The sequence below is a fragment of the Parus major genome, chromosome 1A, assembly GCF_001522545.3.
Source record: "Parus major isolate Abel chromosome 1A, Parus_major1.1, whole genome shotgun sequence".
Lineage (NCBI taxonomy): Eukaryota > Metazoa > Chordata > Aves > Passeriformes > Paridae > Parus > Parus major.
Window position 1 is genome coordinate 47,031,851 of NC_031773.1, and position 17,009 is coordinate 47,048,859.

Consider the following 17,009-nt stretch of genomic DNA (forward strand, 5'->3'; position numbering starts at 1 on the left):
TCCCCTCTGCGATAGCACTCGGGGGATATCTCGGGGGAGCAGCTGACTTGCTGTGGTCATCCTGGAACTCAGCTGGTGGCGCACGATTCAGGCTTTTCCCAGCTTGTCCTTTCACAGAGACTTCTTCCCAACACTATCTCCCGCTGGCATGCCACGTGGGATTTATTTTGGTATTTGCCATTTGTAGACTTCCTGGTAGGTACACGGGATGTTGGTAGGATATTGGCATGAGCAGATGGCAGTGAGGAGTACCTGAGCTTGTTTTTCTCTGCAAGCTTTTACGGATCCTTTAGAGGCAGTCTATGATCCGACAAATTACGGAGCAGGGTGTAAAAACCACGTTATTACAAACAAATAAAAATTCCTAAACCTACAGGGCAAAACATACAGCCTTGTTGTTGAAATCCACATTACAGGCAAAGGAAAGTCTCTCTCTTCTGTTGCATGGGTCGGCTCTGCTTTGCTTTCTTTAAGCAGGGCAGCATTGTGTCTCTGCCCTAACCCTTGGTTGGGCCCAAGAGTCATAAAGATTACCGATCTGTAGCCCAGGGTGAAGGTGATGGAACGTGGCTTCGTGCTTCACTGCTGTGAAGAAGCAGAGCCCTGGTGGTGTCTTTGATGAGGTTCTCGTCTTTGATGTCCTTGGGCTGAGGAGGGCTGGCAGTGTGGCAGGACAGTTTCTGCAAGGGTCCATGGTACGTGACAAGTGACAAGGCTCCTGTTCCCTGCAGGAATGAGGAGGCCTGGTGCAGGGGGAAGGGCGTGCAAGGCTATATGCACACACTGCATACAGGAACACCAGGAGCCGTGAATGTGGGTGGTGAAAGGATTAAGAAGTGCTGGTACGGTGTTCACAGCCTAGTGGTGCTGAGAACGACTGATTTGTGTGGACAGGTGGGAGTGAGAGTGAAGAGAACCTTTGCTTTGCAGTGACAGCACCAGAGAAAGCCACAAGATGGACATACGCTCCTGACAGTTTTGCTAAGGCTTGGAGAACCCTATTCCCAGCCCTGGCCCCATACAGCTCCACCAACCAACATCAAGTTTGACTTGAATCCTCCTCTGCTGCTCATTTGCTGTTTTCTTCTTCCTCCCTCCAGTGTCAGCCTTTCCACCCCACACCCCAAAGCCCCCGCACTTCCCTTTCTCTCAGTGCTGCCGTGCCCAGCCATGGCATTCCACATGCGTGTTTTTACGTGCAGCTGGCAACTCTCCTGGAGGGGACAGCCCCTGACAGCCACATGACATGCAGAGACAAGGAGACACTGCCAGCCTCAGGACATCTCTGGTCTTCTCTCCTCCCTCCTTCTGCCCAGACAGCCCTGACACTTTTGACCTCACTCAGGGACACCCAGAAAACAGCTGACACACCAGCTAGACACAAGCATGTAGTCTTCAGTAAAGCTGTGCCCCTTTTTGCTCACAGGTCTTCACCTTCCCTCCCCATCCCCTCCAGGGAAAGGTAGATCAACAGCTTCTCAACAGGACACAAAAGCACGTTGTTAAGGTGTGAGAGCTTGGGAGAGGGAGGAAACAGCCTGGAAGAATATTTGGCTACTTGGAGAAATGAAGGAGAGACTTAAAGGATGAAGAACAGAGAAAGTGAGACAGGGAAAGAAAGGAAGGAAGAAAGCTATGGAGAGCTAAAAGGGAAAGAGGACAAAAGCACAGAAGTGGAGGAGGACATGGGACAGTAGAGAGCAGAGGAACAGCAGTGCTGCAGTAGCAAATGCAGCCATTTCAATGAGGAGAATGAAGAAGAGGTATCTCTTCTGCCTCCACCCTGGCCCCATGCTTCTCAATCCATGGCTGTTTGCACTCCTGCAAGATCCTCAAGGTGCTATGCCAAGTGGAGCTGTCCCCAGCAGGGACCCCCTGTGGCATTGTCTTCCCTGTGCTCCCACAGCAGAGAGGCCACATTGTGGGGAAGGGTTTGGCCAGGACCTGCTCAGTGCTGGTGGAGAGAGACCACTGCAGTGGGGGACTGCAGCAGGGACATGGGGTGACCCCATGAGTTGGGGTGACCCCAGCACAGATTGGTCTGATCTGCACAGAGTCAAATGCCTGTGACACAAGCATGGCTTTTGACCTTAGTGCTGGCCAGGGCACATGCACCCTCTGCAGCAGGAACATGTTCATTTCCTCTGGGTTCTGCTTCTTTTGGAAAATGTATCAATTTTCCCCAAGTACTTTGATGCTTCTCAAACAGATGCTACAGTCCGAGAACTAATTCTGTCTCCTCCCACCAGTCACTTGCTCTGAACCACAAAAATGTGCCAGTCTTCTCTCATCTACCCTGTTCCAAGCTGCCATTTCCCCTTGGGAAGCCACAGCAAGAAAAAGGGATAAAATTCCAGGCCACCATGCCTTCAGACCAACCAGCTGCCTTTACACCCATGCAAGATCCAAGAGAAATCTCTGCTGACATCTCTTGAAACATACATGCATCGACTCCACCATGTCTCCCAGAGTCTCTCCTTGCCATGTCTCCAAGTGATAAAAATAGGACCACAGCATGCCCCACACCTCCCCCCTCCAAAATCCATGCCCCTAGAAATCCTTCCCCCCCAACAATATTTCCCCCAGGCAAGATACACAGCTGAGACACAGAAACGAGAGAAAGGAAGCTGTCAGACAGTCCACTGTGCAAAAAACAAACCGAGAATGGGGACACTCTGGGAAGGATGGGGGAGATGCCCTTGTCCCTCTCCGGCACACAGGGAGGCACATGCACGCCCGCACGCACTCACACTTGCATCCTCTCACTCCCACGGAGGATGTGCCACATGCTTCAGAGACAGGCCCATGGTTGAGTCAAGGGTAGCAGGGGTGGGTTGTCTATCCAGAGTCACCAGGTGACCATGGAGGGGGAGGGTCTTTCACAGGTTGCTTTCGTGGTTTTCCTCTGTCTCAACAGTCATGGGGGGCAGCCCTCCATTGTCGTTCAGCCGTTTGGCCCTGTAGGTCTCATAGTGGATGTTGTGGGTCACTTCTTTTAGGTCCTGAAGGTGGGTCCTGCAGGGGACAAAGTGGGTTGGGAAAGAGAATATGATAGCCAATGTCAGCACAGTAAGTATTATTCTTCTGATGATAATTTTATTCCCCCAAATAAACAGAATATTTTTTTTTCAGTCACTCTGTTTAGCTAATTATTGTTACCCCACTTTCTGCATGGATGACATGAGTGCCATCATACACAGCTGAGAGCTGGAGCATCAGCATTTGAGAACACACAGGCAGGATGCAGGAAATGGCCTGAAATTCCTGGCTGTGCTTGCCAGTGCCCTGCCCTTCTTGCACCTGTGCCACTGACACAGCCACTGGCCATCCTGGTGTGTCAGACCAGACTGGGACTTATCTGAAGCAGTGGTGAGACAAGGAAGCATCAGGAAGTGTATCAGGTTCACTGTGGATTGTAAACTGCAGAACACTGCTGTGAGCATCATCCCTAACCTCCATAGACAGCCTGGGGGCTTGGATTGCTATAGGCTTTGAGATGATTGTTTGGGTAGGATGTTTTTACTGGAAGACTTTAGAAAAGCTGCTGCAGAAGGTATTACAGAACAAAAAGAGGAAAGGGTGATGTCAAAGCATTGTACCTGGCCAAATGTTTCAATAGCACTGTACCCACAAGTGGAATGAGCCACAGGCCTTTGGTGTTGAACTGTGTTTCTCTTATTTTCTTATTTTTTGTGTTCTTTTTATAGGGAAGAGAGGTGACCCTGGATCTACAGCTCTTATGCAGAATTTGTGCTGAAGCAACTTCATGAAACAGAGTAGAAATAAGACAGGACAATGAAAGCTACTGAAATATGAAGGTTTTCACTTCCAGACCTTATGTTCCAGCACATCCTTCAACTTGGAAGAAAACACAATCTAGGATGTGGTAGTGACCTCTTTATTACTGACCTGCTGTCAGCAGCAAATAAAAGTTTTTGCAACCTTAATGGGATTTCTTTTTTAAACTCCCTTAATGGGAGTTTTTGCAACCTTGAGAGGGGTGGTACTACTGTGCTTTTCTCCAGGCACCCAGCTCACACATGAAAACTAGCACCTACCTGACATAGTGGTCATGTCGCTAAGAGAGGCACTATCTACCCCTTAACTCAATCCAACCCTACACCACATAAGCTTTCACTGCCTGAAATTTACTTTATTTCCCTTTTAGTAGGGGCTATTTCATTCTGAATGAATCTCAGGAAGACTCCCAGCTCATCAAGAGCACACTAATGCATGACCATAACCTTACCTGATGACAAAATCTCGAAGTAGGGCAAATTCACAGTGATTGAGGTTTTCCACTGAAAAGAAAGCAAGCAATTGTTACATTTGATTTTTTCAATAGCCCCTTTGTGGTTATAGAGATGGGAAAGTCACTGCTGTGGGGGCAGGTTCCAAGTAGGTAGGGCTTGCATACTTCAGAAAGGACAGGCAGTTGTCTGAACACCACACTGTCAAGCATTGAGGAGCCACACTAAGAAATGCTGAGCAGTCACACATGAATTTTCATTTGAAAACCAAGGCAACCTCAGGAGCTTAGCTTCACATGCCATGGTGTTCAGAGTGGGCCCATCTTCTGCCAGGTGGTGATAGTGGCACCATATTGACCATGGCAGTTCCCTCCTGGCACAGCTATTTGAGAATTCTCCTTTTGCTTGGTTTCAAGCAGTTTGTCACAAAAGGGACGAGAAGGTAGCCACAGGACATGCTATCTGGACCCTTGTCTATTACTGTGATGTGCAGACAATAATTTCAGCTCCCATAAGCAAGAGGTTTTTTACCTTCAATGATTCCCCAAGGTGTTTTCCTGCCCAGGACTCTTTTGCCATTCACTTGGTACTCCTTGTCACTGCCCACTACTGCAAAGGGCATGCTTTCCTGCTGGGGAGAGACACATGGAAAGATCCATTGAACCCATTCCAGAGACCAGCACCACCATGGTTCCTCATCCACCTTTCCACCTCTCAGCTCAACAATGCCTTCTCTGAGGGAAGAGATTCTCCAGAGCAAAATTTCACTGGCTGTCCTTTTCACCCCTTAGTGCTATCCCTGGAATTCTGGACTGTTGCTTTCCAGGTGTCATTGCACCCCAACAAGCTTAGTGGGTAGCTTGCAGCAGTCCCAATGGCTCAGGAGCTGGGGCAGAGCTTTTCTGCTCCTATCTCCAGCATTTCTGAGGAGGAGGATGACCAGAGAAGTACCTTAGCATCACCAACAGAGGGTCAGTCCAGCCCAGGGCTGCTCATATGGATAGCTTGAGGTGAATATTTCTCACCAGATTTATAGTTCCTCAGAACAGAAAGACAGGACTCAAATAACCCTTCCCCGTAAGCCACATGAACATTCATCTAGTTTAGTGGCTGAAATTGTACTGAGGGAAGCCAGAAATGGAGTAAGGGTGCAGCTTTCCTGGGAAGTAGGACAGTAGGTGAAGCTATTGAGGATATCTCTAAGCACAGGGAGAAACTATCTGTTTCCAGAGCACAGAGTGCAGGAGACTCTGCAGTCCATAGGGTTGTGCAGATGTTCATAGGGTTACTCTGCTTTATAGATATCCCTGGAAAGAGATTTCAATTACTACAGGAATGGAGATTAAAAAGCAGTTTATTTCTTATGTGTGAGGGCAATGATGCTGAAGTGCAGAACAAAAAGTGGTGCTCTTCTCATCACCCCTTTCCCTCCCACAATAAAATGTTTCCTACCCTGATTTTGTCGTTCTCTGTTTTATCCTCCAAGTCCTCATCAAATTCTTTCTGGGGATAAAATTCGATCCCATTTACTTCTAGTTCCTTGCGCACCTAAGCAGAGAAACATTTTGGAGCACGAAGTAGCACCAACCTGAAAGTAAGGCAGTTGGCAAGGCCAGGCAAACACATCTGGGACATTCTTCCAGTGGTCAGAAGCTGGAGGGATTGTCCCAAGGAAGTGCACAGTAAAGTGAGGACACAGGGCAGCAACGATGAGTCTTTCTTTCCAACCTCAGTTACTTGTCTGGCTCTCCAGTTCCCATGACAGAACATATCACAAGACATCACAGGGGTACATACATTTCTTCCTTCTCTAACAGATGCCCTCAGAGATATAAATAGCTGCATCTTTAGGATTTATCCACCATCCCTGCACTGGACTCTGTGCACACCCTGGGGACCGCACTGCAATCCCAGGAAGAAGGATACCACTCATTTCTCCTGCCTCCAAGCCAGGGCAGGGAAGGATCCCATCCAGAAGAGGAGATACTCACTCTTTGTTTGAATTCGGTCTTCTCCTCCAAGGTCATGGTGTCAGCCTTAGCAATAACTGGGATGATGTTCACTACCTTGCTGAGATGTTTCATGAACTCCAGGTCCAAAGGCCTCAAGCTGCAGCCCAAGAAGGAACAAGATGGAAACGGTCACTTTTTACCCACCTTGCCTTTCATCCTAATGACTGTCCAAGCATCAGGGCACCAGTGAACCCTCCCTTGTACATACCCTGTTTGCTGCCACCATGTTCTCATCTCCTTCTTCCCATCTATTCTGCCCTCTCACAAAAAGCACAGTGGCATTTCTCCTGCTTTTGTAACCTTAGACCCTTTCATACCCCACAGCGCCCAAAGTTAAGCTAAGGAGTGGCCAGCCCTGCTGGCAGGATCCCTGGATCCATGTTTGAGGTGCAGCAGTGTAGGATGCATGTCTGGCACAGAGGTGCCAAGGGCTGGAGGAAAGACAAGGGACTGTGTACATACGAGTGGCCTGTAGGGGAGATGAAGTAGAGGCAGCAGTGCACGCGCGTGTCTGGAATTCGTTTCTTCCTTGCAATATTCACCTCCTCTTTCAAAAACTTTTCATATTGCTCATTGATGTATTTCTCAATAGGCTCCCAGCTGTTAAAGTGGGAGAGAGAGATCAACAGACAGGTAAAAATCTCCTCGTGTTCCTGCCTACAGTGTTCCCAGTTCTGACAGCAGCAAAGCAGTCTCAGGCATAAAAAAAAACCATCAAGCATCTCACCATCAGCACAGTGATTAAAGTTTCTGTAACTGGACACAGAAGTAAGCACTCACCATGTAATATGTGCATACCCTCGGTCACACACCCAGACCCACAGTTTTACTGCCCCACAGCCCTATTATCAGCCCCCCAAGTGCAATAGGATCCCAGACACTTTCAAGGGCCAAACAGATGACAGTCACTCATATATCATCTAAACTTCAGCCCTTTCTGGGACACAAGGCTTTGACCTTGTAAAACTCACCAGTTCTCATTGTTGATCTGGTCCCCAAATCCTGGTGTGTCAATCACTGTCAGCTTCATTTTGACACCACCTTCTTCAATGACTGGGGAAGAAATTGCAAACAGTCATACTCCTCCCCGGAGATCTGCTGTATCATGAAACACATCTCTGTGTCCCACAAGGGAACAAAATAGCTCTGTCCTCATCCCTGCCCAGAAAGCATGACCAGACCAGGCTGTGTCATGCCTCAACAGTTATGACCCCCATTTGCATGTCTGACCCCAAATTTTGGTAATATCTACACAAAAGCCACCTTTCACCACTCTGCCACAGGAAAATGGATTTGTGCTTGGTCTGTGGCCCAAAGGTAGTACCTACCTTAGCACAACTTCTCCCCTCTAACACATCATCCTGAGTCTGAGATGATGCTCATTACCCTGCACCACTGTAGGAGCTGTGCTGACGCTTTGTGAGGAGGTGTGCATTACCAGGACGGGACCCAACAATGCACCTTGTATAGCTTATTAAATGTAACTGCAAGTGAAAATGACTTACATCAAGGCTTAATCAACAACTGCAGACTAATGTCTTAGGCGATGAAATCTCTCTAACAATTCCTCTACCCCTCACTTTTGGCTGTGGCATCACGGGTATTCCAGTTTAAGAAAAGCCTTGTCTGTTTCTGAGGTCATCTAAAACTGTCTTTTAGCTTTCTATGGGGAAAGAATTGCCTAATACCAGAGAACAATTTGTGCAGACTGCTGGGATCTTCTGCAAGACTATGCTGAGGCATCAGTATTGCTTCTACCCCAGCAGCCTGGCTCTTACCATGCCCAATGGCTTTGATCTCCACTGTCTTGGGGATCTTCTCCTCCCGGTTCCAGCCTGAAGATTTGCGGCTCACCTGGGATTTGAAGAGGGTGTTTACCAATGTTGACTTTCCCAGTCCGCTCTGACCTGAGGATTGCAGAGAGGAAGCTGTGACATTTGCTACAGCCTGGTGATGACAGCAGGCCCAGAGAACAGAGCCAGGCTTGCAGGGGAAGGGGCTGGAGGTGTCTCCTTGCCGTGTGCAGACTCTGTTTTCCCTCAGAGCAACTTCTGTGTGCTCCCTCATGCCCTCCCCTCAGGGCTCACTCTCCCACCTGGCCTCAGGGGACAGTCCCTGACCATGGTTCCCAGTTCCTCAGCTGCCTACCTACAACCATGATGTTGAAGTCAAAACCTGTCTTCATGGTTTTCTTGCGCATCTGCTCAATTATGGTGTCAATACCGATGTAGCCCAGCAAGCTGGCATTGATGCCCATGGGTTTCATTGGTACAACTGGCTTTTGTCGCGGCTCTGGGACCAGCTCAGACATGGCTGCTTCGTTTTTGCTCTCCACTGGTCCTGTACAGGGACAAAGATTGAAAAATCATCACTGAGGTGTAACAACAAACCTCCTTGCTGACCTGTCACAGGGGCTGAGGGCAGCTTTGAGCAGCCTTTTCAAGGGCTATTGAGGATAACTGAATTAGATTTTAGTGCTAAGGCTCACCACAGAGGAACACCTACTTGAGTTTCCAGCACACTCTTCTACATAGCACTCCAGACAAGGACGTGAAGTGGGGTTCACTGAGAATGAAGCATATTGATGGCTACCTCCAAACAGCAGGAGCAGAGAGGCTGGCTGGGCTGATATCAGGTGCCCAAAGCTCCAGGTGTGCCTCCTTATATTTGTCTCCTGGTTCTCAACGGGACCACCAGTGTTTTGCCCCTCCAACTTCACCATAAAATTTGCAGTGGAATGGACTTAAAAAAATTATGTGTGAAGTCCTGGCATTGAAACAGAGTTTGGGATGCACCATGAGGACTTGCAAGCTCGGCCCTTGCCAGGAGTGGCTGGATTACTGGCTGTGGTACACAGGCTGAGTTCCTCAGAGGAAGACAGTGGTGCAGGTGAAAGTATTGCCATAATCTCTGTGCTTGTCTCCCACCTGTAGACCAATGTTTTTTGTCATACTCAAGAAACTAATAATCATGATCAGAAAACTAATTATCTGCATCTTTCCCTCCTCATCTCTGCTTCCTCACTTCTTCCATGTAAAACAGTTGGGTAAAAAGAAAACCCTAAGGGCTTTCCAGCCTCCCTGACCCTTTTTTGGATGATGGCACACATTGCTAGGGGCAGGCCTCACCCATTTATCTCTGTCTCATTAGTGAGTAGCTCCCACCCGCTGGGAGGAAGTGGAGGTTGGGAGAGGACAGGGCATGGAAGAAAAGCTGTAATTGGTGGGGAAGGGAGGCGTGAGGGATGAATCTGAAAAGGAAGATGAAGGGGATAGGAATCAAATACCTTTCATATACAAGCCAGCTGCAAACTAGAGTTTCTCCCACTCTAATTACTTGACTCCCCCTTGCTTTGTCTCATTAGAGGGTTATTTTTCCAGGACAGAGACAGAATGTGTTTTTGCTTGGTAAGTACTTCATTTGTTTTGGATGCCACTTCAATTCAAGTATCTCACACTAAATTATCCCTTTCCATCATTTTGGCAGAGTTTTTTCCTCCACTTATCAGAATCCACTGGCAGCAGGAAAGGACATGAGCTGCCAAGGCAGGCGACTGCCATTTGGTGGTGACACATGCCCCTTTTCAAAAGGAAAATGACTCAGAAGTCACCGGGCTGGGGACACTGATGGCACCAATCTGGGGTCCCTGTGACAGCTTAGTCAAGCCAGACAGAGACAGACTGAGAAGAGGTCAGAGAGATTTTGTTCAAGGACAACAGGGATAGGCTGCAGCGGGCTCCATGGTTGAATGGGGACCCTGCCTGGTACTTTCACATCAAAGCTCTGTGCTGACACAAGGGCTGCTCTACAAAGTGAAGATTTTACATTTTTTATAAGCTGTAATATCCCACTATCATGTGCTAAGGAAAGACCCTGTGGAAGGGCCATCCTTCACAAGGAAAGGGTGCCTCCACCCATTTCCTTTTCTCTGCTTGGGAAGTCTTTTATATTAAACTGAGAGAAGGAGCTTTCCTCTGTGTGAGATGATGGTAACACAGCCACTCATGTACAGCACTGTGGGTAACACCTTGTGCCACCTCTGTTCCACCTTGCCCACACAGGAGAGGTCAGTGAGAGGATGGCCCCCCCTCCTGCTTTTCCCCACCGAGTGAGGGAACCCTGGACTATCATCACCGTCTCCTGAAGCAGCGAGCAGCACCCTGGGGGAACCAGAGCACAAGATGGACCATTGGCTTGAGTCAGACTGGCAATTTGGAACACCTCATGCTGCCGGGCAGCTGCTGGAGGAGGCAGCCTGCCGAGCCAAGTGCTTCTCAGCTGCAATCCTCTCTTACAGCCATCACAACCAGTATGTGCCTTTCCTGCTGACGAAGCATCCCCTGAGGCTCCCGTTGTCTTTTTTCAGCTTTATCAAATCTGATGGCAGCCAGGAAAGCCCATCTCTCTGTGTACAGCACAGGGGGCCAGGGCAGCCAGTTCTCCTGCACCCTACCTTTCACTCATCCTCTCTAGGCTGCCCACATCACCTGTATCATGGTTGTGTGGCTGGGCTGTGTCCCTTACGCTGCTGCAGCACTCTCCATATGCACCCCACACAGCCCTGCTGGGGTCCTACCTAGCCCTAAGAGTGGGAGAAGAGAGACAGAGAGACAGAACAATGAGGGAATTAAGGACAGGGGGCTGTCGCCCCAGCAAGGTACTTTGCTACTGGAGTAAATGGAGGCAAATAAACCCCAAAAGTGGAAGGGAACAGGTCAAGAAGGGAAGAAAGCCCAGCTAAGCAGCAGCATGGGATGGGTGCAGGATATGGGCCATGTGGGCTGTGACCCTTTCACTGCTTGGGTGGTAGATTGTCCTCAGGGAATCTGTTGCCCTTCATTCCTTCCACCCTTGTTCTTACAAAGGGAGGAGGAAGGAGGAAATTTGTTGTCAGCCTCAAGGCTCACTAAGAGGTTCATAACTCATCCCTCAATCTCACCAAGGAAAGCCTTGCCCAGAGCCAGCAGATGTTGCTAACTGCTGTGGACATCATAATACACATTCCTTTGCAAGGAAGGAATTTTCACTGTTGGAGCCAGGAGCTTCCAGTGACTAGGGCAGATATTTCAGATTTGAGTTCTTGGGCAGCTATAGAAAACCCTGAGACCAGGAGAAAAGATCTCCAGAAGTCTCCTTAAATATATTTCCTGGATTTTATATCAGAACATTCAAGGTGTCCGGATAAGCCACCTGCCCTTCTCCTCTAGGTCACTTGCCTTCCTCTCCATGTGAGGTTCCTTCCTATACAGCCTTCCCATACAGGCAGGGAAGCCCCCATTTTGCAGAAATTTTCCTGGGGCTCATCTCTCTGCACATGACTTTTCACCTTTTGCCTCCCACAGATGAATTCAAGGATCCAGCTGAGGAATAGACTGCTGTGGGCGATCAGGGTGTGCAAAAGTAGGACCAGAGCCGTAAGAGGCACCCTGAGAATGAAACATGTCTGCCTGCTCTCCTGGGAGTGGCTCTGTTTTATGTGCACTACAGGATGCTAGGAAGCGTCCTGAGCACACGGAGTGCCTGGTGAAGGGGTGGCACTATGTGTCCTGGGCACATCCTGCAGCCCTTGCAGCTGTCCCCTGTAATGAATGCATGAGAGGGCACTACAGCCAGTACAGCTGATAATGAATAGAGGGGTATCCAAGGTTAACCACTCACATCTGCTGTTTGCAAGGCCCCCCTTTTCCCTGCTGCTTTGTTCTGTGTGCTAGGAGAAACTCACTTAAGAGGGCTGTAGCTGGTGACACCCACCCTGCTGCCCAGATCCAGTAGGAGGTGGCCCTGGGCTGGGCTGTTAGGGAATATCTGGCTCACAGGAGATGATGCTCCTTGTGACTGGACCAAGGGAAGGTGCCACTTTTGAGGTAGGGACATGCAGAACCAGAATGAGTGCCCAGAGAGGTCCCCATGGTCCCAGCTAGCTCCTGCTTCTGACACCCATTGATCAACCCCAAAACCTCTTCCTGGAAGGCAGACATGTGGCCAGCAGCAGCCACCAGTACTGCAGCTCACCCTTCATGCTCTGACGTTCACAGGAGCTGTGTGGGGACAGAGGTGGCCCTGCAGGTCCCTTAGGGGCTCAGGTAGTGGGGACTAACATCTACTAAGTCCCGATAACCCAGATACAGTCACATCCCCTCCCCCTGCCTTCCCATCCTTTGTCTGGCAAGAGGGAGGGAGAGCTGCAAACAGTGCTCACCACAAACCAGCTTCCAGCAAGGAAAAGCTATTTAACCCCCACATAACACATGGATGGCCTTGCTGCAGCTCTCCTTCAGTGTAGCACAAGGCACAAGTCCCTCTGCAGCTGGAGGCAGTGATCCTCACATACATCTCACCCCACCCCCTTCCACCCATGTGGTCCTAGACCCACAGATCCACTCGCTGTGGACATAGAACAGGGATGAGGGATGGGTTCAAAACCTGAAGGTAGCTGGCAGAAATAGGCCCTCAAAGGGTGATGCCAGGTTCCTAGGAAAGAAAGCAAACAGCTGCCTCAGTAGCACAGCCTCCCTGGAGCTCATGGGCATCAGGACCTGCTCCTTGCTTCAGATCTGCAGAGGTGCTGGACTCAGCATCTCTCCACTGAAAAAATACCTCTCCCTCCTCAGTTCCCATGATGACCCCAGGGCATTTCTTTCAGCTGTGCAAGGGAATGGCTGAGCCCTGCCGGATGTACTGCCTGACCTCAGAGTACAGAACAGAACGATTCTTCTTACTAGATCTTTTTGTCTGGCTTGAAGATCGTCCCAATCCTCTGGGCTGCAGCAGCCTTCCTGACAGCAACCTTTCTTCTCCTCAGCACTCTGCAAAGGGCTTGGGCAAGAGCCTGGCTGCAGTGAAATCTAGGGCAGCATGTGCCGAAGCCTCTCTGGAGATGCAGAAGCCGGAGGTGAAGGAGCTGGGCACATCCCCAGCCACCACAGCCCCAGCCATGCCCTTGGTGCTGCTCTCCAGCCATACAACCCTTGTCCCATGTCCTAGCTCACCCCCTGGGTGGCACAGCTGTATCACAAGGCATGAAGATGCTGAGCACCCCTGGACCAGGGTACCCACACCACCACAGCTGCCTGTGCCCCTGCCCACATGCCTGCTGGCTGCTGTGCCAGGCTGCTCAGGGAGAGGCACAGGACATTCCCACTGCCTGTCACTGGCAAGGGACAAGCCAGGTGCTGAGGAGTTTGTGGGCACTCCCCAGCTGGATTATCCCTTCCCTTCAAAGCAGTGCCTGGCACTAGCTACTCCCCATCAGCACCACAACCAGCCCTGTTCCCTCTCCTTCTTACAAGGCTGCTGCCACCAAAAGGAAAAAAAACAGAGGAAAGACAAAGCCAGGACCGATTTCCCCCACTGCCCTCCAGGGTTATCCCTCCCCCATGCCCAGCTGGGCAGCGTGGGGGCATGGTGGAGGATTCCTGCGCAAAATGCCCCAGCGGTGTCCCTCTGGCGTTGCCCAGCCCTGTCAAGCCCGGAGCATCCTACCTTTGAACATGAAGCTTCCTTTGTCTCCGAATCCTCTCCCAAGGGGATGGGTCTCCCCCCACTTTTCTAGCCTGACGCTGAAGAAGCAGCACGGTGGGCTACAAGGCTCCACTTGCTTTTACCTTTGTCTTTCTTCCCTGTGTCCTCTTCTCCCCCCTCTCTCCTTCCCTTCCTTCTCCAGTGGATATTTCAGCAGAGCGGGGATGCTGGTGCTGCTCCTGCTGCCATCGTCATGTGACCTGAATATTAAACATCTCCGCAAAATCTCCCCCCGCGCACCCTCCCCCGGCTCCATCCCAGGCCCCCGGCTCCATCCCAGACCCCCGGCTCCATCCCAGGCCCCCGGCAGCCTCCCTGACTTGCGGGGGGGGCATGGCCTCGGGGCTGGAGGGGCCGCTGCCGATGGGGCCCCCATGTCCTGGAGGGGCCCTCGTTGCACACCCACACCCCATAGGCCTTTCCTTGCCCTTTCCCTCCCAATTCCCCAGCCTCTTCAGCATCTCTGCTTGTTTAGGGAGGGGCATATTTAACCCTTCACAGCTTAGTTCCGGCTGGGCTGAAAGACGGTGCTCTTTGCCCCTAGGTATTTCTTGGGATCAAGGGATTGCAAAATCTCCTTCTGCTTTCCCAGAGGGAGGAAATTAGGAATGTTTTGGTTCATCAAAAGCGATTTGCCCTTCAGCTTTGCCTGCGGAGGCGTGAGAAACCTTTTCTCCTCCAGCACCATGATTCCTGGCTGTCAGCCCAAGGTGCAGAGGCAGAGCCAGCGCTGTCCCCTCTCTGTGCATGTGTGTACAAACGTGTGCCTGTGTGTGGTGAGCAGGGATGGGTCCTCCCATTTGGACCGTCTTGGGGTACACAGGTCACATCCCCATGTGCCCTGGCAGGCACCTCCATGTGTCCTGTGAATGTGCTCATGCCTGAAGAGCCGTGTGGATGCCTCTGGCTGCTTGCAGCTTTGGATAGGGATGCCCTTTCCCTGCTTTGCATTTCCTTCTCCTACACTTGTGAACCCTGGCCCCAACACGCACTGTGTCCCTGTGGTGCAGGGACACCAACATCTGGGAATGCTCTGACCCCCTAGTCAGGGGGATGACAGGAGCACCACGTGTACCCCCACCATAAGGCAACCCCCCTGAGTGGAGGCCAAGCTGTAGGATACATGGCAGACTTGGCAATGGTTTGGGGTTCCTCTTTTTACAATGTTATTTTTACGATGGACAAAAAGAAAACTGCACCCACTGCAGGTTACAGGAACATTTGAAGTATCTGTCAGCAGTTACCCCGGGCTAGGCTGGTTTCCGACAGACAGACTGGCAGGCAGGCAGGCATTCCAGCACCCAGACAATCTCCTGACATGGTGACCACAGTTGCCTGTCTCCCTGCAACAATGTCCTCCCACCGGCTGTTGCCCACCCACGATTCTGGTGTCGGTCAAGAGGAAATCACTCCATGAGGAGCAATTCCCCGTCCTCCCTCTCATCACCCTACCTCTCCTGAAGGGTCCTGCCCATGCTGGGCTCCATGTCATCACCAGGAGACCCTTTGGTGCCTCCCTCTCATCACCCTACCTCTCCTGCAGGGTCCTGCCCATGCTGGGCTCCATGTCATCACCAGGGGACCCTTTGGTGCCTCCCTCTCCCAGCCCAGCCCATCCCGCAGGCGGAGACCCACCGGAGCGTGGTGGGGCGCAGGACACCCCCATCTTCGGCACCGGGGTGGCCTCGGCCCCGTCAGAGCTGCCGTGTCGCTGGGGCCCCTCGGCCGCCACGGGCCGGGGCCGAGGCGGGATTGGGGTGACAGGGGCCGGGCCCCGCAGCCGCTCCCAGGGGAGCCCCCCGCCAGCCCGGCGCAGGGTGACCGAGAGGCAGCTCCGCTTCGTGGAGGCGGCGACACCGAGGGTGCTGTCCCGCCGCCGTGAGGGGCCCGGGATGCGGCTGGGGCTCCCTGGGGCCGACAGGCAGCTGCGATGAAGGGCCATGTCCTCCTCCATGGTGTCCGGCAGCGGAGGTGCTGGGGGTGCCAGGCCGGGCTGGGGGGCCCAGGCTGTCCCTGCTGTCAGGGCTGTGGTGTCTCGGGGTGCAGAGCTCCCTGGGGCTGCTGTCATTGACGTGCTTGAGCCCCCACCTCCAGCCCTGTCCGGCCAGCCCGCCTCCAGCTGGGACAATGGGGCTCTTGTGGCCCGCATGGTCGCTCCCACGCTGGGTGCCATGGCCACTCCTGCCCCTGCCCAGCACCTTCCTGCCCCCTGCCACCAGCAGCCCCACAGCACGGGCAGTGCCACGGCATGACTGACCCCCTGCCCTGCTCCCACGGCAGGAGGTGGAGGGGTGATGCAGACCTGCCAGGTCAGGCCTGGGCTGCCTGCTTCCAAGGACACTGGGTGTGATTTTAAAAAAAAAAAAAAAAAAAAAAAAAAAAAAAAAAAAAAAAATTAAAATATTTGAATTTTTGAAATGCTTTCCCTTCCTCTCTTAGTTTTTTTGCCCTCAAGTGGCATATTCAAGTGCAACAATTTATATCCCACTGTGCAAGTTCAATTGTCAGTTGTTGCGTGTTTGTCCAAGTTGATGCTTCATGCTCTTACTCTGATTTTCTTTTGCTTCTTTACTATCATTATTCTTATGATTGTTTCTTAATTTTGCCAGCTTTGTGGCATTTTCAGGGTCAAGAGGGATTCAGCTTGCCACTCAACACCTTCCTCACTTTGAGGGCTTTGAAGACTTTGATGGGCAACACAACAAACAAGGAGGAAAGGAGTAAGGTGTTTTGGTGGGATGGGATGAGAATATGAATGGTTTGGTGAGCAAGTGGGAACAAAGAGAAGGAGAGACAGGCACCCACAGTGTGGCAGGAACAATGTTTGCATAACTTCAGGTGACCAGGCCTGAGGGAAGTGGAAGAGGAATCACCATCCAATGACCCCCATCAAGCCTTTAGGAATTCTGGTGGAGGGCAGAGCTCAGGACACTGTGAGTTCTCTGCTTCCTTAAGGGCAAAGAGACAGAAAACATGAAAAAAACCCAACCTGATACTGTGTAGTATTTCCAGCACTAAGTATCTTCTGTGATTTTTATACAGTTTAATTCAGTGTCTGTGACTATTTCCTTCTCCCCTGAGGTCTTCCTGGCTGCACAGATCCCACAGAGGAGAAATGATCTCCATTTTCAGGCAGCGTTTGCCTTTGGCTTAATTATTCCCAGATAGCCTGGCAGTGTAGCTGGCACAGGAGCCAGCCCGATGGAGACCTACCCTGTTGGAAAGG

At 51.2% G+C, this 17,009-nt stretch overlaps 1 protein-coding gene and 1 long non-coding RNA gene across 5 annotated transcripts; one reads left to right on the forward strand and one right to left on the reverse strand.

Moving 5' to 3' along the window:
* Positions 1-81: 81 nt before the first annotated feature.
* LOC117244455 lies at positions 82-3,947 on the forward strand. Its single transcript, XR_004497606.1, has 2 exons — positions 82-195; positions 3,708-3,947. It is a non-coding gene; the product is annotated as an uncharacterized LOC117244455 (long non-coding RNA).
* On the reverse strand, positions 2,464-15,842 carry SEPTIN3 (septin 3). Of its 4 annotated transcripts, none has more exons than XM_015629419.3 (10): positions 15,419-15,842; positions 8,411-8,602; positions 8,041-8,169; positions 7,234-7,315; positions 6,725-6,862; positions 6,242-6,359; positions 5,703-5,798; positions 4,782-4,881; positions 4,250-4,301; positions 2,464-3,015 (listed from the first exon to the last, which is right to left on the reverse strand). In XM_015629419.3, the coding sequence occupies exons 1-10, from the start codon at positions 15,735-15,737 to the stop codon at positions 2,880-2,882; spliced, it is 1,362 nt and encodes a 453-aa protein (XP_015484905.1). In that variant the 5' UTR covers positions 15,738-15,842; the 3' UTR covers positions 2,464-2,879. The 4 variants fall into 4 exon arrangements, with proteins under 4 accessions (XP_015484905.1, XP_015484903.1, XP_015484902.1 ...); XM_015629417.2 differs by lacking the exon at positions 15,419-15,842 and adding an exon at positions 13,745-13,989 and having other exon boundaries at positions 4,782-4,878; XM_015629416.2 differs by lacking the exon at positions 15,419-15,842 and adding an exon at positions 13,745-13,989.
* Positions 15,843-17,009: the final 1,167 nt, after the last annotated feature.